General features: G+C 35.3%; 1 protein-coding gene across 3 annotated transcripts; it reads left to right on the top strand.

The window, feature by feature from the left end:
• The first annotated feature begins 569 nt into the window (after positions 1 to 569).
• Positions 570 to 23,724, top strand: kdr (kinase insert domain receptor (a type III receptor tyrosine kinase)). Of its 3 annotated transcripts, none has more exons than XM_088923784.1 (30): positions 570 to 951; positions 2,573 to 2,669; positions 3,898 to 4,112; positions 5,092 to 5,213; positions 5,533 to 5,701; positions 6,389 to 6,528; positions 6,931 to 7,099; positions 7,289 to 7,406; positions 7,512 to 7,684; positions 8,520 to 8,676; positions 9,850 to 9,973; positions 11,215 to 11,323; positions 12,297 to 12,638; positions 13,908 to 14,054; positions 14,148 to 14,279; positions 14,708 to 14,814; positions 15,791 to 15,926; positions 16,400 to 16,504; positions 16,590 to 16,703; positions 16,946 to 17,034; positions 17,491 to 17,647; positions 18,029 to 18,126; positions 18,588 to 18,710; positions 19,728 to 19,839; positions 19,934 to 20,033; positions 20,379 to 20,484; positions 20,625 to 20,767; positions 21,441 to 21,525; positions 22,329 to 22,414; positions 22,579 to 23,724. In XM_088923784.1, exons 1-30 carry the CDS (start codon positions 888 to 890, stop codon positions 22,793 to 22,795), a joined length of 4,056 nt encoding a protein of 1,351 aa, XP_088779910.1. In that variant the 5' UTR covers positions 570 to 887; the 3' UTR covers positions 22,796 to 23,724. The 3 variants fall into 3 exon arrangements, with proteins under 3 accessions (XP_088779910.1, XP_088779928.1, XP_088779919.1); XM_088923802.1 differs by having other exon boundaries at positions 21,441 to 21,474; XM_088923793.1 differs by having other exon boundaries at positions 17,494 to 17,647.

Below are 23,724 nucleotides of genomic sequence, written 5' to 3' on the forward strand. Positions count from 1 at the left end.
TCCCTTGCGAAGATCTAGACATAAGAGTATTCGTGCGTGATAAAAAAAATGGCGTAAAAACGACATAGTGAAGGCTGTGAAAATATTCACAATGTACTTTGTACACGCAGCAAGTGTTTTCGTAACTAGGTTTCGTGAAAACGCTACAGGCATGCCAAAATCATTTTCGAACTTCAAGCTAACTTTACGCGGTGCGCAATTGCGCATAAACTAACAAAATGCAATTCAGAAGGTATTAGTTATAAAACAAAACGTTGTAAAAAATTGACAATTCGAGATCTTTATGCTGGTGGTTTGAAGGCTGTGTGTGTTGTAATCGCAATGTTATTGACATCTGAAACATCGTGTATTAAAAAAAAATCAGGCGTTTAATGATAAATGAATCTCTAGATCATTTTCCACTTCTGAACATCCTCGGGCTAGACAATACTAACGACAGCTATCTCGGAGAAATCCCTCTGAATCTACCTTTTTTACATCTTCACACATCTTACACGATAGAATACCCTGCCGTTCATTCATCATCAAAGTGACGGATACTATAGTCGGATATTAGAAGTTAGAGCTCATTTGGGTGTTGTCACGCGAATGTAGGAAACTCTCCCTCCCTCCTAAAGGACTTTCCACCCTAACAGTGCCCACCAGCTTGTCCTGAATGTACAGTATTACTGAATCGGGAGAGAAAATACACAGGTTCGAAAGGATGAACTGACGCTCATTACGGGAAACACTTAAAATATTATACTTTTTATCCTTTTTTATCAATACTAAAGACAAGGTTTTACATTTCTGAAACAAGTTAATTACTGGAATATATGCGTGTAATGATTGCTTCCAGAAGTTAATTGCATCTTAATGCCGGGATTTCACCTCATTTGTGCTCGGAAATGGCATATTCATGTATTGTCATTACATTTGTGGGATTTGTTTTTCAAGCACACTGGTTGACAGGTAAGAAATCTTTCGTTTCTACTAAATATAGTGAAGTAACAGTTTAATCATTAAATATTACGTCATCTTCATAAGTCAAATACTAGATTGCATGCTAACTTTCTGAAGTGGGCTTTGGTGAAAACGCATGTAGTCATAAAACGAATTATAGAAATAATAAATGACGGTCAAATTCCTTTTGCAGGAGTTTATATATGCATATAACGACAACAAAGTATTGAAGGTTTATACAGACCCAGCAAATATATAACACATTCTTACATGTGTTATTACATCTTATTGTAATTAATGAAATTCGCTTGTAGAGTTTGGGCAGTTCAAATGCTTATTATAAATGGAGAAAAAAAAAGAAAATACTGCAAAATAACTGAATTTGAGACAATTTTCCTACCGTCACGCACTGAATGGGCAACGCTATTTTTTATAATAAAAAACACAGCAGCAGAAAATTTACTAAATGCTTTCTGTTAATATTGTTTTTAAACGTATATCATTAAATAATAGTCTGCTATATATTATATTTACTCTATTGTCCTGATCATTTTCTGAATGAAAGTTATATTTGGTTGATACACACTTGCTTAATAATTGTTGTTTACTAAAACTGTAATTATTACAAACAAAATAATTTAAACTAATATATAGCAACTATAGCAAAATGTATTAGACATTGACGTGTGCTTGTAACTATGAGTTTCTCTTTAGTTTTATCTGTGCTAGAAGTTGGTGATTACTATGCCTGGAAAAGAATAACATTTAATTTTATAGTAAACAGGTTGCAGGACAAACTGCCCTGATTATTACTGTTGGTGGAAAATTCCATGTGTGATTAATTTTAAAATTAAAATACACTTAGATTACATTCTTAATCCTTCAGCTGCAACTACCTTGCAGCTACAGCCTTTGGTAGAAACTAAATATTCAAATTTATTAGCAGCTGATATAAAAACAGATGACTTTATCTGTTAACTGAAAATCTATAGTGTTTTTTTTTCTGTCTAGAATCCTACTTCTGGACTGCAAGGCACTCTTGTATTAATATCAATTGCTAGTACATACCAATTATATAGATAATATATAAATATATGATATTGGTAGAATAGTATATAGACTAGTAAATAAAGCTGACACTAGAAATATTAGGTCAGCAGAAAACATGCAAACATTATCAGTAAAATGTTAAGTATTCCCATAAGGATAAAAGCATCAGTTGAAGGTCTCCTTTCTCAATACACTATATCCTTTCCCCTGGTCTGTTTCACAGCAACACCAGAAAACAGGAACTCCACCTTAATTTCAGAAAATATAAAGCCATTGAGTTAACTGGAGGCCATCTGCCTGCTTTTCCTGTTTTGACAGAATTCTGACTTGCTGTTATACAAAAAATACAATGAACTGAACTTCACACAAATGATACAAAATTTGTAATTTTAAATCTAGGTGAGATTTTATAAAGTTGAATGTTATCAATGGTATATTTCTTAAGAAAATGTCTTTAAAATATACATTACATGTTGTAATGCTTCATTACTGTATGTAGCATTCAATTTCTGTGCAAAATAATTTAAAATGTTCTTCATATTCCTAACAGCACCTGTTGTATAATCACTTTTGTTTTCAGCAAGTACCTTGAAGTATGTGCCTGATCCACCAAAACTTAGCATCTCAGATAAGGTATACAAAATAAATGCTACAGACACTTTGGAACTAACATGCAGGTAAGACACAGACTATACCAAGAATGGCTATTAAATGTAAAGAAATGTATCATACATTATTCTCATGATGTTTGGATTTAACAAATTGATTAATTTAAAATGTGTGATTCACTTTTTCAATCCATTTCAAAATACTTGAAAAGTTCTAGAATGGCCATGAACTCTGCAGATTTACTAGCAACATTCTACTCACTGAATCCTGCTGATGTTAGGATGGCTTGGATAGCCTAGTGTTTGAGTACTCAACTGATCCAAAAACCAACTGCACATTTTATTTTTTATGATATGCTACCTTATGGTGCATTGATAAATAACTCATTCCTTAAAGTTTTAGAATTGTTTCTCATGTGTTGATTTTCCTTTATGCTTTTCAAGTTACCCTTAATTAATTAGTTATTAATTAATCCATCATTGGACTCCAAAAACACTTTTCAGATATGTCAATATTGATTATCAAATAGTTATGCAGTTCTTATTATTAGAGTTTAAATTAACCAACAGAGAAAATTAATAAATAAATTACAAATAATTAATCAAAGCATTGCTGCTTTGCATCACTGTGTCCCTGGGTTCAATTCAAGACCTGGGGTGCTGTCTGTGTGGAGTATGTATGTTCTCTCCATGTTCACATGGGTTTCCTCCAAGTACTCCAGTTTCCTGGCAGGTTAATTGGCTTCTGAGAAAACCGTCTGTGTTGTGAGTGTGGTATCTGTGTCTGTGTGTGCACTGTGATGGATTGGCATCATGTCCAGTGTGTACCCCGCCTTTCACAGTTGCTTTCTTAAATGGGCTCTGGCTCCCCTGCAGCCCTAAATTCAAGAAAGAGGTTAGAATTTGGGTGGATGGATAATTTACCATCAATATTATTTAATCATCCAAATTGAACATGAAAATGTGCTTCAGGCATCAGTTATGAAGTTGAACCTTGTAGGGTTCCTTTTCAATTGTTTTTGAAAGTTCTTCTTAGGTTTTACCTTTTTAGGTTTTGTGGTTTTATGAAAACAATAATGTGATTTTTTTTTAAATAATGAAGTTAATTTTAAGTTGGCAGTTTACATACCATTGTCACTGTTGATAGTGAAAACAAATGATTCACCAGTTATCATATTTGTGAATAATGTTGGTCTTTATAATTCCGTTGCTGATTGTGCTCATGTATAGTGTTAACATTCAGTAGCAGATTGTTCAGCTGAATGTGGGTTCTGAGTTGTATATTCTGCCTTTTAAGGGGACAGCACCATTTAGAATGGACATGGCCTCGCAATGAGAGTGGGACAGAACAGGGACTGTCAGTGGTGGATTGCAGTGGTTCTGGACTTTTCTGTAAGACCCTGGTGCTAGTAAAGGCAACTGCCAATGACACTGGAGAGTACAGATGCTCCTACAGGAGCTTACCTGTCAATCAGGGAAAAACATCTGCCAGTATTTATGTCTTTGTACAAGGTAATACTTTGCATTTTAAATGTAGTGTGTGACTGTGACATGTACCAACAGTAGTACTGTTCTACACTGTATTTTTTAAAATTCAGCTGTGTTATTTGGGGTTTTCTTCCAAATGCCTAATTGCATGATAATGTCATGAATGGCCTGTACAAGGAACGTTCAGATGTAAACATTAACTAATTGGTAATTGTTAGCACTTTTTCCTTCCCAGTTTGATGTCCAAAAATAAATTTTTGCTTTAAAAAAGTGTATTTGTTGTTTTGAAACTGAGTTCCAATATTGGAAAAAAGTATTTTTGGAAAGAAATACTAGGAATAAGCCATACCTGGTCAATTTAGCCATAAAGGTCTGATTTTGTTGCCTTGAGTAACTCATTATCTAAACAAAATTAAGCAAATTATTTTAAATTCAAACCAACTTTTTGCACAACAATCGGCAGCTAGTTAACAAAAGTACACAACATATGTAGTTTGTTCCATATAGTGTTTTAACCATTTTTCAAAAATGGTTAAATAATCTGCAAAGACCATAGAATCTTATTTGATATATTACAATATTATCTAGCCTGACCTAAGGGAGACATGAAATGACACCTGAAGTTGGTCAGCAAAGCATCACATCCACATGAAAGTGATACATCATGCTGGGCTCATTCTCAGCAGAGTCTCTCCTTTTTTCCTTCCAACTGAACACAGCAAAAACCTTCCAAGCCTGGAGCACTTCCTTTTATTTTAGAAAAAGGAAATTGAAAAAATGAGAAAACTGCAATCAATTTCCTGATTTATTTGCACAATAGCCATTTCAATATTTTAGTAAGTATTACTTTTGCACATGAATACTGTAGCATGAATCCCATAAAACTACTGCAATTGATATGTAAGTAATCACTTATCAAGGCACAGGGACATAGATATTGTCATGTTTTAGGAACATTAAAGACAAGGTTTTTCTTCTGATTTTTTTCAAATATTCATTGCAGACTACAGATCTCCATTTGTCAGCTCTTCTCCCAATTTTGAATTTGTATTTATAAGGGAGGCCTCACCTGTTGTCATTCCCTGCTTAGGATCAATAGAGGATCTCAGTGTGACTCTTTATACAGTAAGAATCTCTTTAATTTTGTTTGTCCCATTGAGTAAAAAACACTTAAATAAATTCTCCACATTATCTGTTTGATATTAAAATATTATATTATGTAATTGAAGCAAAGCAACATTAAAGTAAATAACAACATTAGGATATTATGATGGGAAGAGGGCAGAACTCCACAACTCTTTGTTTGAATTACAACAAAGCTGTTCTGAAATATTTAAATAATTTATTTTACAGAACACTAACAGCAAACAAAAACATGTCATTAAATGTTATCACGAAACCTTGCTTTATAAACCTGCAATTTCTCATATTTTTTTCTTTTTAGAACTATCCAAGAAAAGAGTTTTTTCCTGATGGTAAAACTATTTACTGGGATAGTCGACAAGGATTCACTATTCCCAGCCGATTCATTAGCTCTGCAGGTGTTGCTTTTTGCCAGACAATCATTCAAAATGAAACATTCCAGTCCTCATTATATATATTTGCTGTTGTTGGTAAGTTTTGCCTTATTTACCTTTATGAATCCTTGACTGCTGGAACCAACATTAACGTTGGGCTTCTCTCTAGTACAAAGGTGGCATTTTGTGGAAGAAAAGTGAGCTTTAGAATGAACTGAAAACTGTTACAAATATAATTTGGAGATCATCTGTTTTCCCATTAAAGCCCATACTAGTGAATCCCTAACTCTGGACCCACAAATTTAAACTCACCAACAAAATAACCAAATAAATATATACTAGTCAATATTTCTCCAGTTGTTCAATAAGAATATCTGCTTTTTAAAGTTTACAGTTACTTGCAAATAAAAATTATTAATTATTAACTAATGGCATTTAATTAGTCTCAAACTGACTATTTTAATTTGTTGTTATTTTAAATAATACATATTTTTCTATTAAAGATTTCAAAAATATATTTGTATATTTTACATAATTGTATAAAGTATGGTATATTTAATTTTTCTGTATTATATATGTCTTACTTTATTGTTTTGTTTAATTTTTAAATTAAACTGTTTTAGTTGGGAAACACACTGCAAAATTACATTGTACCAAATGACCTTTTACAAATGACAAGACAGGAGCAATCTATAGTCACAGCTTCCAAATATTATTTATTTAAGGACTGAAGAAAATAGTGTGCCAAAGTATCCTATTGTGTGCTCCCTTCCCTTCCTGCAGGATACAGAATTCATGAGCTCTCTCTGACCCCTAAGTATCAAGTAAAGCTAGCAGTGGGAGAAAAGCTTTTGCTGAATTGCACTGCTACAACAGAGCTAAATGTAGGGATTGACTTTCAGTGGAAATACCCAGCTTGGAAGGTACGTACTGTATGTTAACATCTTACTGAGGCACATTTTAAAAAACTGAAACAAAATGCAAACAGATCAAAGTTTTTAGGATAACAATATAATAAAAATATATAATAACAATATAATAAAAGAGTGTTGGTGCAAGACAAAAAGTGAAAAAATATTAAAGGAACAAAACCATCTGAAATGTCTGTTGGTTATTATCAAATATCAAATGTAAAGAATAAGTAACCACAATGGAGGTGTGTCTTGAACATTTCTTCTGCTTAATTCTGAGATCTTTTTGAACCATAATTTGAATATACAGTATATGTTTCTGATTTTCCCAGATTAAAAATGAGAAGTTTGTGTATTTTCTACTGGATCTTAGGAATGGATAACCTATATCCTATAAACTACTCTGTATTACAGGAAAACCGTTCAGAAATAAAGCCCTACAAGAAAAAACTCAGGGATTGCCTGGAACTTTCAAGTACTTTGATTATTGAACATGTAACACTGAATGATACAGGCGAATATATTTGTACAGCTTCCAGTGGAGCTATGAAAAAAACAGAAAGAGTTAGTCTGATTGTTTATGGTAAGTATTAGAGAATGATTCAAATTTACCTTATTGTCCCATGTAAACTGTTGGGATTTGTGTGCATTCTAAATACAACAACCCACAAGAAAAAAAAACGGAATGATTAAAAATGTGAAATTAACAATGATTAAATACTAAATATGGAACAATAATATTTAGTTGTTTGTTTTGCTATTTTTACTCTAGAAAAACCTTTTATTTCCATTGATGAGAATTCACGTTCTGTCTTCGAAGCAAATTTAGGAGATCGATTTGCTAATATTCCTGTCAACTTTCAAGCATATCCCCAACCAGAAGTGAAATGGTAAGAAGCTATTATATAAAATTATAATATAAAATTAAGAAAAAAAAATATCTTCTCCATATTTCTAAGCATACTTTTTTTAAAATGTCCTTTTTTATGCCTTAGGTTCAAGAATGGAGTGCCAGTTAACAGAGATGAGTCTCGATACAGAATTAAAGCTGGTAACACACTGACTATTCATGATGTATCTGAAAGGGATGCTGGCAATTACACTGTTGTACTGAAAAATCCAACAACGAAGGAGCAGCAGAGACATATATACCAGCTGCTGGTGAATGGTATGTGCTCTGATCAGGGTCCTTGTAGGTGAACATGATTGATAAGATATTGAACAATTTGAGAGAGAGATTAATCTGTCATTTTTGTGTAAAACATTTCTAGCGCTGCAGCCAAAAATTAAAATACAATATAATCTCATGTGATATGTAAAACAAAGCTGCACACTACTTCTTTTGCAAATGAACATAAGAGATATTTTCACCCACTAAGTGAGAACATCGAGAGTGAAATTCTTTATCCTCTAGGGAGTTATCACCTCACTATCTTTCCCCTCTCACTATGTTCCTGAATCTGTTGCAATACTGACGTTACCACACCAACAGATAAGACGTTAAGATACTTTCAATAGATAATTTGTAGAAATTGTTAAAATAGTTCTCTCCAACTACTTTTAAGTTCCACTTCCTTATAAAGATCTCTGCTGGCCTTTTTCATAAATGCTCTCACCATATTTGGCACATTTTAATTTTTATCTATTACCAATTCCAAATACATGTAATTATTGTTAACCTCTACAGTCTGACAGACTTATTCCAGTGGGTTGGAAGGGGACAGCATTTTTCCTAAAATTAACAAAGAGCTTTTTTGTTAACATTTAGTTTACAATGAGGCTGTGCTATTTAATAAACTTACCAAAGCTGTCATCATCAATCATGAGAAGTCTTTCTGTGTTTGCTTTAACAATCACTGCTTTAAAATGTACAATAATAGAGAAAAGACAACCCCGTAGTGACTCAATATAACTAAAAATTGTGTGAACCTGAAGATTACATGAAGCACCTCGGCTGAAAACGATACGATAACACAGTAACATTGACCTCATGTCCATCTCAGTTCCTCCACAGATTTATGAGAAGGAGGTGGCCCACGGCAGTGACATCTACATGTATGGCAGCAGCCCAGCCCTCAGGTGCACAGTCCGTGGGTACCCCCCACCCATAGAGATTCAGTGGCAATGGGCGCTGCAGGGGGACTGTCCCTTAAACTATACGTGAGTAATGCATGAGCTAGTCACATGTTGCAAAACACTCACAGTCTCAATCTGTATTCTTAGCTGACATGTGCCACAAGGAGATCCCTAGACATTGCCGGGTTTGCCCAGGCAAACCTGGCAGCAAAACCACCCAGTGCTGTCACGTTACTTCATACACTTAATTGTCAGTTTTGCCCTAAAGTGTATAAGTGATGTGAGTCTACAAAAGACTGTTTTTTGTCTTTGCAGTGTTTGAATTTTGTGGTTAAATCAGCATTATAACAATTTCTGATTGATGCACTGGTTTCAAAAGTGTATTCCCCATTCTAGATTTTTTCTAAAGTGTTTTTGTGGAGACTACTAATTTTAATAATTTCTTTGTATTATTAAATAAGTAAAATAGTAAAAAAGTACTCTCCATCCTAATAACAAACTAAAACATGTTGTAATACATTCTTTGTTTTTACTGTAATATTACTGCACTATGACCTTATTCTGTCTGTGATGCAAAACAATCAGTAATTATTAGAAAAATATTAGCAAGAAAAAGGGTAAATGGCAAATAAACCCACCCAAAAATAGTAGTTTTCCTTCACATTAAATAAAAGAATAAATTATATATTTAAGCTTAAATATTCATCATATTGTGTTAGCATCAGACGATATTCTTTGTTTTGCTTGCACACTGATTGACTACACAGTGTAGTGGTTATCTCTGTGGCCATCCCAGCGGAAAGGCTCTGATTAATGCACTTATTGAAAGACAGATCCTTTTCAGAAGGCCCATGAGGAGAGCCTTATCTTGGCCCAACACTTGGCGCGGCTTCCTTTGTGACAGTCCAGAGCATTCTGCTTTCCTGTTGTTGTTTTTATCTATTGACTTCAAGTACTAGTTTCTTCCTGTCCCGTTCTTTCTCAGCTGGAGTGTGCGCCCAGTTTCCCTCGGAAAGAGTTTTAAGAAATAGAGATGTGAATGTCTCTCATTCTTCCTTTAGCAATGTTTATTGAAATATTTTTAAGTTGCAAGTACTGTAAATATTGTCTATTCCAAAAATAACCTCCCAACAGCGGGAGAATAAAATGATTCTAAAATTAGGATACCATGTTTGTCTCAAGGAAATTTGATTTTGAATTATTTTTTGAACTAAAATAAAGCTGATAACTCTGATAACTCTATTATTTGATTCACAGTCAAGATTATAAATCACATTTCAAGCTGCATGAATGTAAAGAGTGGAGAAACATCACCAACAACACAGGCATGAATCCCATTGACAGGATTGACATAAAGACTGACACTGATGGGGTGATTAAGGCAAGTTTGTTTTTTAAGGGAAACTACACTTATCACTTTGTTCAAAATGTCTCCTATGATACTTTACTATTGAGGACATATTGCACATATATTTAAAGATATATGTGTAAAGTTCATGCATTTTTCAACTAGACAAAAATAGTAAAAAATCTGACAAACATAAAAAAAGTATCCACGAAGAGGTAGTTGAGCAGATTTTTGTATTTTGTATAATGGTTTTATAATTACCATATACTGTAATTTAGGTATTTTTTGCACGTGGGTACCCTTCAAGATTACATTTATTGAACACATAGTTTCTGCCTGTCTTCATCTCTGCAGAGCTGTGTAATGAGGAACAAGTGTAATGAAATGGCCATTTTTCTAGTTAGTAAAATGCAAAAAAACATTGTAGAAGTTTTTCAAATGTGCAAAATTGTGTTTTAATATAATCTAAAGAATTATTCTGATCCAGTCCATATTATCTAATCATGCTGAACTATTTTTGCTCACATTTGCATGAAGCAGTGTAATCTGGAAAATAAAAAAAACAAATATACTGTATGTCTCTTATGAAGTTACCATGCTTCAGTGCAACACTCACTTTACACCGAATGTTTAGCTTTCAGTTATGAACTCACATTACAAGAAGCCAGGTTTCAATGACCTCCAAGTGGTCTGTGGTCTGATGATAAATATACACTCTTCATCTAAATGTTTCTGTTTAAAGACAGATCAAGTTTTTAAAAATACAATAATAAATAGAACTGAATGATGACAACCGTGTCCTGGTGTGGGGAGGCAGCCAGTGACATCATGGCGTCAATCTCTCTCCCTTTGCTGGCACCACAGAATATAGTCACCTGGTGACTCGAAGCACCTGGAATCAATTTGCACTCTAGGTCACCACATTCCAGGTTGTCCACAGAATACTGAGACCAGACAGAGCTCAAGACTCACTGAGTTTGGACACTGAGCCCCTGAGCACCGATTCCATGTTTATTTCCATGCTCTGCTATCACCCCTCAGCCTGAGGTAATAATTAGCTCTAACAGTTTAATTGGAAGTTCAAATCAAAAGATAAAAAGAAGACACTGACTCCATCAGTGTTTGATGGTGCTGCTGTCATGTTGCTTTTAATCTCTGTGATCCCCTATTCCCTTTCTGTTGAGGTGCATTACATCTCTGTATGCATATTGCATATGAACGGTTTCTTTCAAGTCTCAATATGGTTAAGGTCTGGTTCTGTTTGTTGCACACAGACTGTGAGCACCCTCAAGATTCAGACAGCACATATTCCAGCCATGTACAGATGTCTGGCCTCTAATAAAGTTGGTCAAGATGAGAGAGTGATTGTCTTTCATGTAACAAGTGAGTACCCCATCTTCCCAGCATTATCTCATTAAAATAATCACTTCTTAATGCACATGATTGATGAATGATTAAATTCTTGCTCAAAGTATTAAAAATTATACAACCATTACTAGCAAAGAGAAACTGGAAAATACAAAAATTATGTGCGCTCCATTTTTGTTGCCACCACCCAGGAATACCTTTATAGCAGCTCCCTGCCTCATTCCTCATTAAAGGAGGGAGGGGGTGTTCCAACATCTCCATCTTTACAAATTGTGGTTAGTCTCATCAGCAAAATTCGTTACCAAAATTAACCTCACTAAGGAGGTAAAGCATCTTTAACCTTCAATGCTTCAGTGTTGTTTTAATATATATACAATACTAGAAACTTCTCTTTCTGGTTAATGAAGCAACAAAGGTATTCGACAACAAAAGAAATGCTAAAAGTTTAGAGTACTTTTGGATCTTATAAATCTGTATTCATGTTATTTAATATCTGTTTCTGCCTCAAGTTTAGGGTTAGGGTAAATCTTGTAACAGCATTTTGGTATATAGTCATACTGATCATGTCTAGATTTCTGTTTGTTAATGATTTTGATTATACACATCTCAATTGTGACTTGAGATAACAGTGTGCTGAATAAAAATACATTTATTCCACACAGGCTTTTGCTGCATACTATTGATCACTGTAAAAGTACTGGTCTGCAGAAATCAGTACTTTATCTGCCACCATACTTTCTTGGTTTCATACTTATGTGCTGTATTAAAGCTTAAATGTATTCTAGCTGTTTTTGAGATACTGGTTTTATACTATATATATTGTTAATTTCATGTGAATAAAAAATGCCTTGGCGCTAGATGACTTTGTTTTCCATTCTAAGGTTTTTACTTCCTAACTTTATTTACTAGTAAGGTATGAATATGATAGCTCACGCAAGAGCCATTCCAGAGTCACCTTCCTGAGAACAATTTCATTGTTCATTTGCAGGGGGACTGGAGCTGAACCTACTACCTACAAGTGAGCCCATAGAGAGGGACAATGTGGCTCTGCAGTGCAAAGCTGACAGGCTGATCTATGGGAACCTGAAGTGGTTCAAGATGAAAAACAACAACCTTCACAGAGGTCCATCTATGCAACCTTGCCAGCGCCTTAACCTTTCTGAGCAATCCCATCTCGAAGGGACTCTGTCTGAGCCAGGCGGAGCGAAAGTCACTCTGGAGCTGGACTTGCGCAACGTGTCCCATAAGGATCAGGGGCTATATGTATGTCAGGTGGAGAACACAAAAACTAAGGAGAAGACCTGTCTCATTAAACACCTCTCCCTGAAAGGTGAGACTGTTTATATTGTATATTTGATATTGTCAGCAGGTAGAATCAACATATCATTCAGACTAATACAACTTGGATATGCAGGTTTTTATCTTGCTTTCTTAAACACAACATTGTGATGCTTAAAGCTTGCAACTATTTTTTAAGATCGCAATACAGTATATGTAGTTTTACATGACACCCTGTCTCATCCTTCTTCGAAAAACAGCAGGCCAAATGGCCCCAATCCTATGGACAGGGTGTCAGTCTGTTGATTTCCCCCATTTATCCTCAGTATTCAAATTATGCCTCTTAGGGTTTGACTGAAAAATGACAAAACAAACGTTAACATGAAATAAACACAATGTTTACTCATACTGTATGTTGTTTTAAATGCCTAGTCAGTTACTTGAGGACATTCAACTGAAAAAGTACAGGTAATTAGGTTGCCCTGATGCTGCTGGTTTACAAGTTGAACTGATGCACACAAGAAGGGTATTGCCATAGAGCACAAGTAGTAGTGTGGCCTGAAAATGTACAGGTCTGTGTCAAGCCTACATACTTGAATAAGAGTGTTGTGTGCCTTTATGTTTTTTTAGAGTGCTCTGAATTGACAAGCTATTTTCTAGATCCTGCACATGAACAGCTAGAATTTTTCTTTGTAAATGAGACTAAGTTGCAGGATACAGTTAGAGTTGTATGACCTAGGAAGGAAGGAAGTGAGAACATGTTCGTGCCAAAGAGTTAGTCCACTCCTTTCCTTTATTTGCATAATATGGAGTATTTTATACCTCATAAAGAAACTATGCTGCCTTTCACTCTTATTCTTCTTGTGGTTTACACTTTAGATATGTCTTCAGTGTTTATGTGTTTAAGTAGGACTCAACGTTCAAAACATAAAGCCCTATTGCTTGCTATGAAGATTTAATGTGAAGTATTTTTGAATGTACAACCCACCATCGAGTGAATGCAAACACAGTAGAGTGATATAAGTAATACATAAAAATCTAGAATATATGAAATTAGAATTTACCATAGTTAATTAGGAGAACACGGTGAAAAAATAGATGTTTTCTTATGTATAGTGACAAAAAAGCCCTGTGTCATCAAAGTTTAAATACAACAGATTTCAGTGGAATCTGGATGACTGTTACTCTTATTTACATTTATGGCATTTATAGCAAGGGAGTACTTTATTCTCCTCTTGGAAGACTGGTCTAAGATTACACGTTGTTGTATTCAGGAGTTTATGAAGCAGCAAATGAGTTTGACTCCTTGCTTACCTTGCAGCTCTTCAGGCCCCAAAGATTTTAACAAATTTGACTGACCATATTGTGAATATCAGTGAAACTATTGAACTGAAGTGTCTGGTTAGTGGATCACCTAAGCCGAACGTGGCATGGTTTAAAGACAACAAGGAACTACAAGAGCGCTCTGGTAAAGAACACTTTTGTTGTTTTTTGAATTTGTTTAAAGCAAGATGTACCATTCCTTTTCTTGCTCCCATACAGTTTAAATTCTTTCTTCCAGGCATTGTTCTTGCTCAGGAGAATAGCATTGTCACCATCCAGAGAGTGAAGAAGGAAGATAGTGGCATTTATACCTGCATGGCTTGCAATGACCAAGGGTGTGACTCCACAGTGGCTTCTCTTTTTGTAGTAGGTAAATGTGGATTAACATCTTCTAAATATCAGAGACAAAAATCACAAAACTCTTTCGATGTATCATAATAATGGTAACGGCTTTACCCTTTTAAGTTGTTTGTGAAGCATAGATTGTCCAACATTGTCATTTAATTTTTTATTACTTTCTTTTTTCAGTCATTTTCTACAATGTGCTTTTGTGTTTCTCCACTCCATTTAAAAAAAATGTGTGGTCCTGAAAATGTATTTACATAAACAGATTTACTGAGTAGCAAAATTATGAGATAATCTCAAATAAGATCCCAGAAACATCCATTACATACCAGTATATGTAGCACTCACTATGAAATCACGATGAAATTGGTCAAGACTTTTATGATTTATTATAGGAAATGTATGACAAGTATAACCTTGATCATTAATATGTCGCTATTCTGGGTTGAGCAGGAGCTGAAGAGAAGACTAATGTGGAACTCATTGTCACTATTGGCTTTGTGGTGATTGCCATGTTCTTCTGGTTGCTTCTAGTCTTCGTCTTCAGAACCAGAAAGAGGGTATGAAACTTTGCCTTTATTGCTAGACTGCATGAGTACCTTGCAAACTGACCAGACCTCTTTTGTATTGAAACTCTCCTTTGTGTCTAAACCAATAGACACATTTCTCTTTTTAAAAGAACCTGCATTCTAAGAACAATATAATTTACTGTTAATTGAATCGCTCTTTAAGACATAACCAATTATTGTCAGCAACTATATCAACCCGCAACTCACAAATGGGAAGCCACTGAAGCTCAGCAGGTTTGAACCTGGTCAGTACTTGGATGGGAGACCTACTAGGAAAAGCCAAGGTTGCTGCTGAAAGAGGTGTTAGTGGGACAAGTAGGGGGCGCTCACCTTGTGGTCTGTTGGGTCCTAATGCCCCATTATAGTGACGGGGACACTATACTGTAAAAAGGCACCATCCTATAGATGAGATGTAAAACTGACTCTCCGTGGTCTTTACAAATCCCTGGGCACTTCTCAAAAAGAACAGGGGTGATTACCCTGGTGTCCTGGCCACATTTCCCCCTGGCCTTTACCAGTCATGGCCTCCTGATAATCCCCATCACTGAATTGGTTACATCCCTCTGCTCTCCTCCGCACTGAGAGCTGATGTGTGTGGAGCATACTGGTGCACTATGGCTGCTGGCATATCATCCAGGTGGGGCTGCACACTGGGGGTGGAGGGGAGTTCCTATTACCTGTAAATCGCTTTGAGTGGAGTGTCAAATAATGTGTAAGTTACACTTTTATATAGTTACACTATAGAATTTTAAGGAACTGGTATTAATGTTTCTTTAGTTTTCTTTAAAGAACACAAATAAAATAATTGTGCAATGCACAGATGCATGTTTAAAATAATGAGACAATGGCAAACTTTGTTTAATTCTGGGACGTGGAATGAAAAGCTTGTTGAATTGTAGTGACCCTCACTTCTCTCAACATCCCAAAACATACAGTTCACATATCTGGATGTTTCATTGTTTTTCAGCCTAGTGGAGGGGATCTAAAAGCAGGCTACTTGTCAATTATAGTTGATCCAGATGAAGTGCCCATGGATGAGCAGTGTGATAGATTAACTTATGACGCCAGCAAGTGGGAATTCCCACGTGATAGGCTTAAACTAGGTGAGCTGATTACTATGTATTCTCATTTTTACCTGTTGTTGTAACCTTGCTTAACAAATTATTATTTTGTGCATGTACAGTATATGTGTGTTGTTTAGGAATGTTATGTATTTTGTCTGCTGATATAAAACAAATTGCCCCTTGGGGAAATTAAAGGTTCTCTCTCACAAGAACATTAAATTGAATGTGAGTAATTGTTTTAATTGTTTTAATGTCTGATAATTTTAAGATTATCTTAATTATGCAGATAGATCTGTGATGTAGTTCTAATAGAACTGGCTGTTCAGTTTCATTTTGCAACTAAACCATTGGGAGAACAAACTGCCCCTTGTGAGTAAGTGTGGGCCTACTAGTTTCACACAAATAATTAGGAAATTATTATTTTTAATAGTTGTGCACAGGAACAGAAACTTGCACTCTTTAACAGAGAACATAAAGTTGGCTATTTGTCTTGTGCTGTCTTGCGCTGTTAGGAGCACATCTGGGCCGTGGTGCTTTTGGTCAAGTAGTGGAGGCGGCTGCCTTTGGCATTGAAAAAGCCACCACCTGCACAACAGTTGCTGTGAAGATGCTGAAAGGTGAGATTGTTTAGCAGCTCAATAAAGGAGATGCCTATTATTGTATTTGCAAATTTATAATAATGTAACTTTCTTTTTTTTACAGAGGGTGCTACTTCTAGTGAATACAGGGCCTTAATGTCAGAGTTAAAGATTCTGATCCATATCGGCCATCACCTCAATGTAGTTAACTTACTTGGGGCTTGTACCAAACCAGGTGGTGAGTATTTGCCCTTTCTTTCCCTCTCCCATGGTGCTCACTGTAAAATCAAGCAATTTTCTAAAAAAAGATCCTATTATGTACTGTAGATTTTGTGGGAATGTGTTTTTGTGCAATTTAATGAAGGTATATATTTATATACCTAGAAAGCATACTCACATTTAATTAAACACCTGTTAAAAGACATAGAAGTGATTGTCAATGTGGCAAACATCTCCTTACACTAGAGGTTTTTTTTTCAGGTCCTTTGATGGTTATTGTGGAATACTGCAAGCATGGAAACCTCTCCAGCTACTTAAAAAGCAGAAGAGGAGAGTACAGTCCTTGCAAGGTAAATAAGTCATTTTGCATTCTTCTAGCTAATGAGCCAGTTATTTTAGTGATGTAAAGTACTTCATAATTTATTGATCTTCTCATAAATTTGTGCAGTTTATTTGTAGGTGCTGTTTTATCTCTACTTTTCTTTGAAAATGTATGCTTTAAATGCTGTTTTTTTATGTTTGATTTGATGAACATATCTGAACTCTCTCAGATGTTCACTGATTTAAAATGTGTAACTCCATATTTCTGAATTTCTTTCCTGGTCCATAACTTTTAAATTTCCTGTAGTATATATTTTTTTCTTATTATTGCTGTTGTATAAATTGGAGACATACATACAACCTGTAAGATTTTGTAAGGTTTTATTTTGATGCAGATATTGGACTGTGGAAAGAGTTATTGATCACTTAGTTATACACATGGTGCAGTATTTATTCATACTAAAGCTGATACCTTACTTCACCAGAAGAAGACTTTGAAATCTAAGCAGTCAAGAGAAAGGGCTTTGGTTGAACTGGGTTCAGAGATGAAGCATCATGTGGACACAGTCACCAGCAGAGGGAGATCTGTCAGATGTGGACTTGCAGAAGAAAGATTCCTTGGTGAAGTAGAAGAGGATGAAGGTATAGTATTATTATGTTATTATCATCTGTGGCAGCATGTTTCAAAGTCAACATTACTCTGTTTTCTTACACAGGATTAACCAAATGTTGCACAGAACTACCATTTCTAATATGAGATGTACAGAATTTCTAGTATAAGGAAGACTGTGTATAATTTAATTGAACTTGTATATTATTCACATAATTCTATCAATGTTGTGTTTTTTATTTTCAACACACTGGTAAAAAGCCAAAGTGTTTCATAAAGCATTTAGCCATCCCTTTTTTATATGTATAAAACTCATGATACAGACCTGGGGAAAATAATTTAGATTTTTTTCTAGGCATTTTCCCTTTAAATATGAAACATCATGCTCATATCCAATGATTTTCTCACTACAGCAACTGAGAAGACTGACAAGACATTCCTGACTATGGAGGACCTGATCAGCTATAGTTTCCAGGTGGCCAAGGGGATGGAGTTCTTGTCCTCTCGCAAGGTAAGAAACACTTTCATACCACATAGGCAATTTCCTGATCCAGAATATAGATGTGGCATCGTTTGGTAATTGTATTATCTGTCGCATAATTAAACCTGAGTCTCGATTTTTCAAATATTTTAATATTTTTGTCAACATAATGATTAAAGTCTTGACTTCCACTATTTTAAAATTGAAATACATTAATTTCCCTTTTCGCTCGCAACTCTTCTCAGTGCAAGGTGCTGGATAAAGTTTTACTTGCACTTAAAATGTCAAGTTTTTTTTGTTTCAGTGTCAGGAATAGAAATACAGCTCCTCTGCATGCTTAAAGGACAATGTTGCTATCTCATTGCTCTGGAAGTGAAATGAGATGTCCAGTTACTCTACATAGGCTAATATTTCTACCATCTGTATTAAGTGGCTAGGCATTTGATAATGCAGTCGAAAAATGTCCCCTGTCCCCTGTCCCCTGTTTGCAGTGCATCCATAGGGACCTCGCAGCTCGCAATATCCTCCTGTCCGAAAACAATGTGGTGAAAATCTGTGACTTTGGCCTGGCTCGGGATGTCTACAAAGACCCTGACTATGTACGGAAAGGAGATGTAAGTGACCATCAGCGGATAATGTGTCATCTTATTATTATTAAGTACAGTATTATAATTCTGTAGTGCAGTACCTCTTAGCGAGTAAAGCATTTTCTACTTTTGGTATTTTATTTTTAAAAATAAAGGTCTAGTCACTCAATACAGTAATAAATGGCATGACATATCACAGAGAAAAATGAAAGTGACACAGAACTTATACAGTATATAAAAAAATCTATTTAATTCACTAATTATTCAGGCAGTCCTTTCAGCAATATTGAAGACAAAAATGACCTTGATTAATTCTGCAAAACAACTGTTATGTGTTTGTCACCTGGGTATTTACTTAAATTTATAAAGCTTGATATATGAGCATAGGTATTTGGGTTAATAAAGCAAATTAAAGGGGAAATGCAACTTTTTTTTCATGTTTCGGGGTTAGAAAGAATTATGAAAGATAGAAGAAGTACATTTCAAACCACAATAAAAGTAAAATGTACACCATAACTTGTAAAACATCCAATTTACATAAAAAAATAGGCAAAATTTCCAGTGTGTGCAGCACCATGTTCTGTGATTCAGAACGAGGCAACAAAATGTCCAGTGACGTGTTGCAGTCTAATCACGTTGTAAACAAACAGACTTGTTTAACTTACTTGTTAACTCTTTACTTGTTAACTTAAAGTTACTTGTTAACTCTGCATACAGATCACGTTGCAACATTTCTGCAGTGAAATGTCTGCTGCACAACATGTATTTATTTGCTTGTACATCACATTACATTAGTCATGACAGTGACTAGTGAGCAGGAAGGGACTAATCGTTTCACAGTTTGTGGGAGCTCGAATACTAGTTTGCGATAACATGGGGACTTACAGTACTTTCACAAAGTTCACGATTTTGTGCTTAATTCAGAATTTGTAATTTTTTTCTATAACATCAATGAAGTTTCTTCTATTACCTAGATTAACAGTAATAACCGGTCTGAGAAATGTGGACTGCGGTAGACTAACAGTTATTTCTTTACCTCAAAAGGCTCGTCTTCCTCTCAAGTGGATGGCCCCAGAAACAATCTTTGACCGAGTCTATACAACACAAAGTGATGTCTGGTCATTTGGTGTGCTTCTATGGGAAATATTTTCTTTAGGTAAGCTATTTATAATTATAAAGTTAAAGATTTTCATTTTTTGGATCAGTGCAACATTCTAATTTCATTTTATGTTTTTATTTTATTGTGATAGGAGCATCCCCATATCCTGGAGTGAGCATTGATGAGACTTTCTGCATTAGGTTAAAAGAGGGTACTAGAATGAGAGCACCTGACTATGCCACTCCTGAGATGTAAGTGTTTGCTAATTCAGAACCCAGTGAGTGTCAAGTTAAAAAAGCCCCAGCTTGTGGCATGATGTGGTAATAATGCCAGGGTGCAGAGCTTCATTTATTCCTGTGTTTGAAAGGGTTTTGTTAAAGCACCTGTAAGAAGGAGTGAAATTTGTCTAGTATGTATTAACATAAACATCTGGTCATTCTGGAAAAGACTGAATTGTACTTAGCTTACAATGAACACTACTACTGTAATATATTTAATAATGACAGAACAGCTATGATAAATTGGGAATGAAGCTTAAGGACAACATAATACTATATACTGTACACCATTGACTAAGTTTGGATGTTTTTTATCAGATATCAGACTATGTTGGACTGTTGGCTTGACAATCCAAAGGATAGACCCACGTTCACTGAATTAGTGGAACATTTAGGAAACTTACTTCAAGCAAATGCGCAACAGGTACAAGAAAAGCTCCCTCCTCTGTATTCTTTCAATAACAAATCTTTTAATATGGCTTATATATGCTTTTCTATTACCTTGTTTCACAGAAAGCATTGACAAATCATCATTGACATATATTGTCTTTTGAAAAACTCTAGGATGGTAAGGATTACATTCCCCTCACATCAGTCCATACAGAGGAGGATTTTGGTATCTCACTGCCTAGATCACCTGTTTCCTGCACAGCAGAGGAAGACAGCAGTGACCCTGTGTTCCACTATGACAACGCTCCAGGGTTCAGGTCAATATTATAGCTGGACACAGCTGGTAACATAAATTATGGTACACTGCCATAAGCCTGAAAAAGTCATAATTTTTAAGAAAGAACAAGAATGCAGATCTTGACCATGGCCTCACTGCGTATATCCTATGAAATATGGTTAAGTGATTAACATATCTCAACAAATATAATCAATAGGTGATGTTAATAGGCTTCCTAGAATTTCATGATACCAGGAGATGCTATTCTGCATCCATACAGTACGTCTTGTAACAGAAATCACTCTTCATTGTCGCTGATAACTGTAGCTGAGAGCTCTTCTTCCTCTTATCTTAAATAATAGTTGAAAGTCAGAATTCCAGTCACAAACAAACAATAAAATGAGTTCCAGTGCAGAGTTTCTGGGTGAAAAGTTAATGATTTCCTGAAATGGGGCAGGAGACAGAAATTTAAGATTTACAAGGAGATTTGTGATTTGCCCCATGAAAATGTGTAGATCCCTGTGCAACTGCACTAATGGCACCAGCTGCACCAGCTGTTGCTCCATCACTGTTCATGGAAACAGTGAGATCTGCACAAGCTGCTTGAGGCGCTATCTTTGAGAAAAACAAAACAAGAAGGGGTTTATTTTTTGTGAATATTAAAAGTTCAATGGAAACAAATCTAATTTTTTTGCTCATTGCTCTGGTTGCAGGTATACCCAGCAATGTAACAGAAGAAGTCGACCAGTGAGTGTGAAAACATTTGAGGATGTTCCTGTAGAAAAAAACCCTGTATCTGTAAGGATGTCTTAATTTCTACCAGTTTAACTGTACCTTAAACACATGAAAAGTGCAAAAGATACTGTTTTGCTGCGGAACACATTGCTTGGCATGTGTACCCGAATTCTTTTTTGTGTTAGGCTTCACAGCCGAAACATTGTGTTTTCTCTCTTCTCTTTTCAACATGGAATAAACCTATTACTTGTTCCTTTGCAGACTATGCATGCTGACACAGCTATCCTTCTGAACTATTTTTTTGTGTATGCTAGTATTCATGTTTCTTACTTGTAGACACAAAATTCAAACTTTCAATGCAATGAGTTCCAGAGCAATGGATCCCAGATTTACTCATTTCTTTTAAACCTAATCTTCAGTATGCAGAAGTCATACCTAGCTGATCTCAGTTTTGAGACACCCAAGTGTTAATGTCCATGATATCTAACCATCTTGTAGAGCTGGAGTCTCTCAATTTCCCTTAATAGGTCTTGAACATGAAGTATTAGGGCAGTCCAACATCATTATCTCCCTTTCTCTGATCTCTGAGATAATGGAGGTTATGCCAGAGATGTCTAAAATCCTACAAAACCTGTCATGGTCAATCTGTCATAAATGCACAATCCTCCCACTTATGCCATGTTAAAAAATTGATACTTTCAATTTTCTGCTTTGAGTAAAGAGCCTTAACCCCCTTTAGCTTTTTAGGCACCATCTTTGTAAATCATAAATATCCTGTTTTGCTTTTGATGCTTGGACACAGGATTTGTTTAGAAAAGGTTGATCTCCTCTGGACTTACATTTTTCCCAACTACTTCATCCTACAGGACAGTCAGACAGACAGTGGGATGATTCTTCCTTCAGAAGAACTCAAAAGCCTGGGACCCCAGCCCACTCAGTCATCCCCGTTTAGGTAAGCTGTCAGTGTCACAATTTCTAATAACTGATTAACAGTACAATGATTATTCTTTAAAAAAATACAGTATGAATTATGATACAAAAAAAAACACTGAAAGAAATATTTTCAGATAAAAGCATTTATTTAAATCTTTAACGATGAAATAATGTTTTCCACAGCCCTATGGTTCACTGCAAAAGCAAAGAATCTGTGGCTTCGGAAACATCCAATCAGACCAGTGGATACCAGTCCGGATACCATTCTGATGACACAGACACCCCACTGTACACGAACGAGGAAACAGAGCTGTTTCAGAAGCAGGAAGATCCTCACATCTGCTGTGGGTCCCCTGGAAAATACAGCCCTATTGTACGTTATAGTGCTCCACCAGTGTAGTAGGTCACTTTTGGCCCTTGGAAACACAAGCTTGTGAAGGACAGAACAGAGACACTAGTAGATGGAGACAAGCTGTTACTACTTGTGTCCTTTGGGAGCCCACCTGTGTCTCCATGCAGGTTTGTGCTTATTTTTCTGCATTAAGTTCATGATGAAACATCAAGACCAAAGTACTCGAGAGCTAATATGCAAAATCAATATTCCTTTGTTTTGCACATTCCCCATGACCTCCTGTGAGCACTACATTGCCATAAAAATGGGTAATTTTTTATTGACATTACAGAATAAATAGTTTATTTCAGATTCTTGAATCATGGAATCTGGTTTAAAAAGCATTAGACCTCACTATGTTCACTATGTTCAGAGCAGCCCTGTTAGTTTTGTTTCTATGTCTTTTTTCATCCAGGGAACTTCAACTTTTGATAAAACGTACTTTAAATAAGGTTATTTTGTTTAAAGCTTTTTTATTATTGGTTTATCATATGAAGTGTGCTTGAGTTTAAGTCCATGGGACCAGTGAGGCATATTTTTTTTTCGTAAAAAGAAACGTAATATATTATGCAGCAGAAAATAAATATATGCAATTTGCTTTATGAGGACTTTATTTTTCAAGTGATAAGATATGCAATAATGTTTGTGTTTGTATTTCACAATAAATAAAAACTGTGAAGGAACCAAGCAGATAAAATATTTACACGCAAAGCATGCGTTCAGAAAACAGTATCAATTTTTTATTTTATCTTAAAGTGTATAAGCCATCACTGCTCTACTCCTTACTTTTTTAAATATCATGTAAGGCGTTCCTAAATAAGACATTAATTTGTACAGTGGGCTGAGAGTACTGCAGGAGTAGAAAGGCTAAATGTTATATTAATTAGTTTTTTTTGTATTCTGAATTATGATAAATAAAATTAGTTTTATAAAATAAA

This window comes from Atractosteus spatula, chromosome 1 (assembly GCF_055471065.1).
Source record: "Atractosteus spatula isolate fAtrSpa1 chromosome 1, fAtrSpa1.hap1, whole genome shotgun sequence".
In the NCBI taxonomy this organism is placed as follows: Eukaryota; Metazoa; Chordata; class Actinopteri; order Semionotiformes; family Lepisosteidae; genus Atractosteus; species Atractosteus spatula.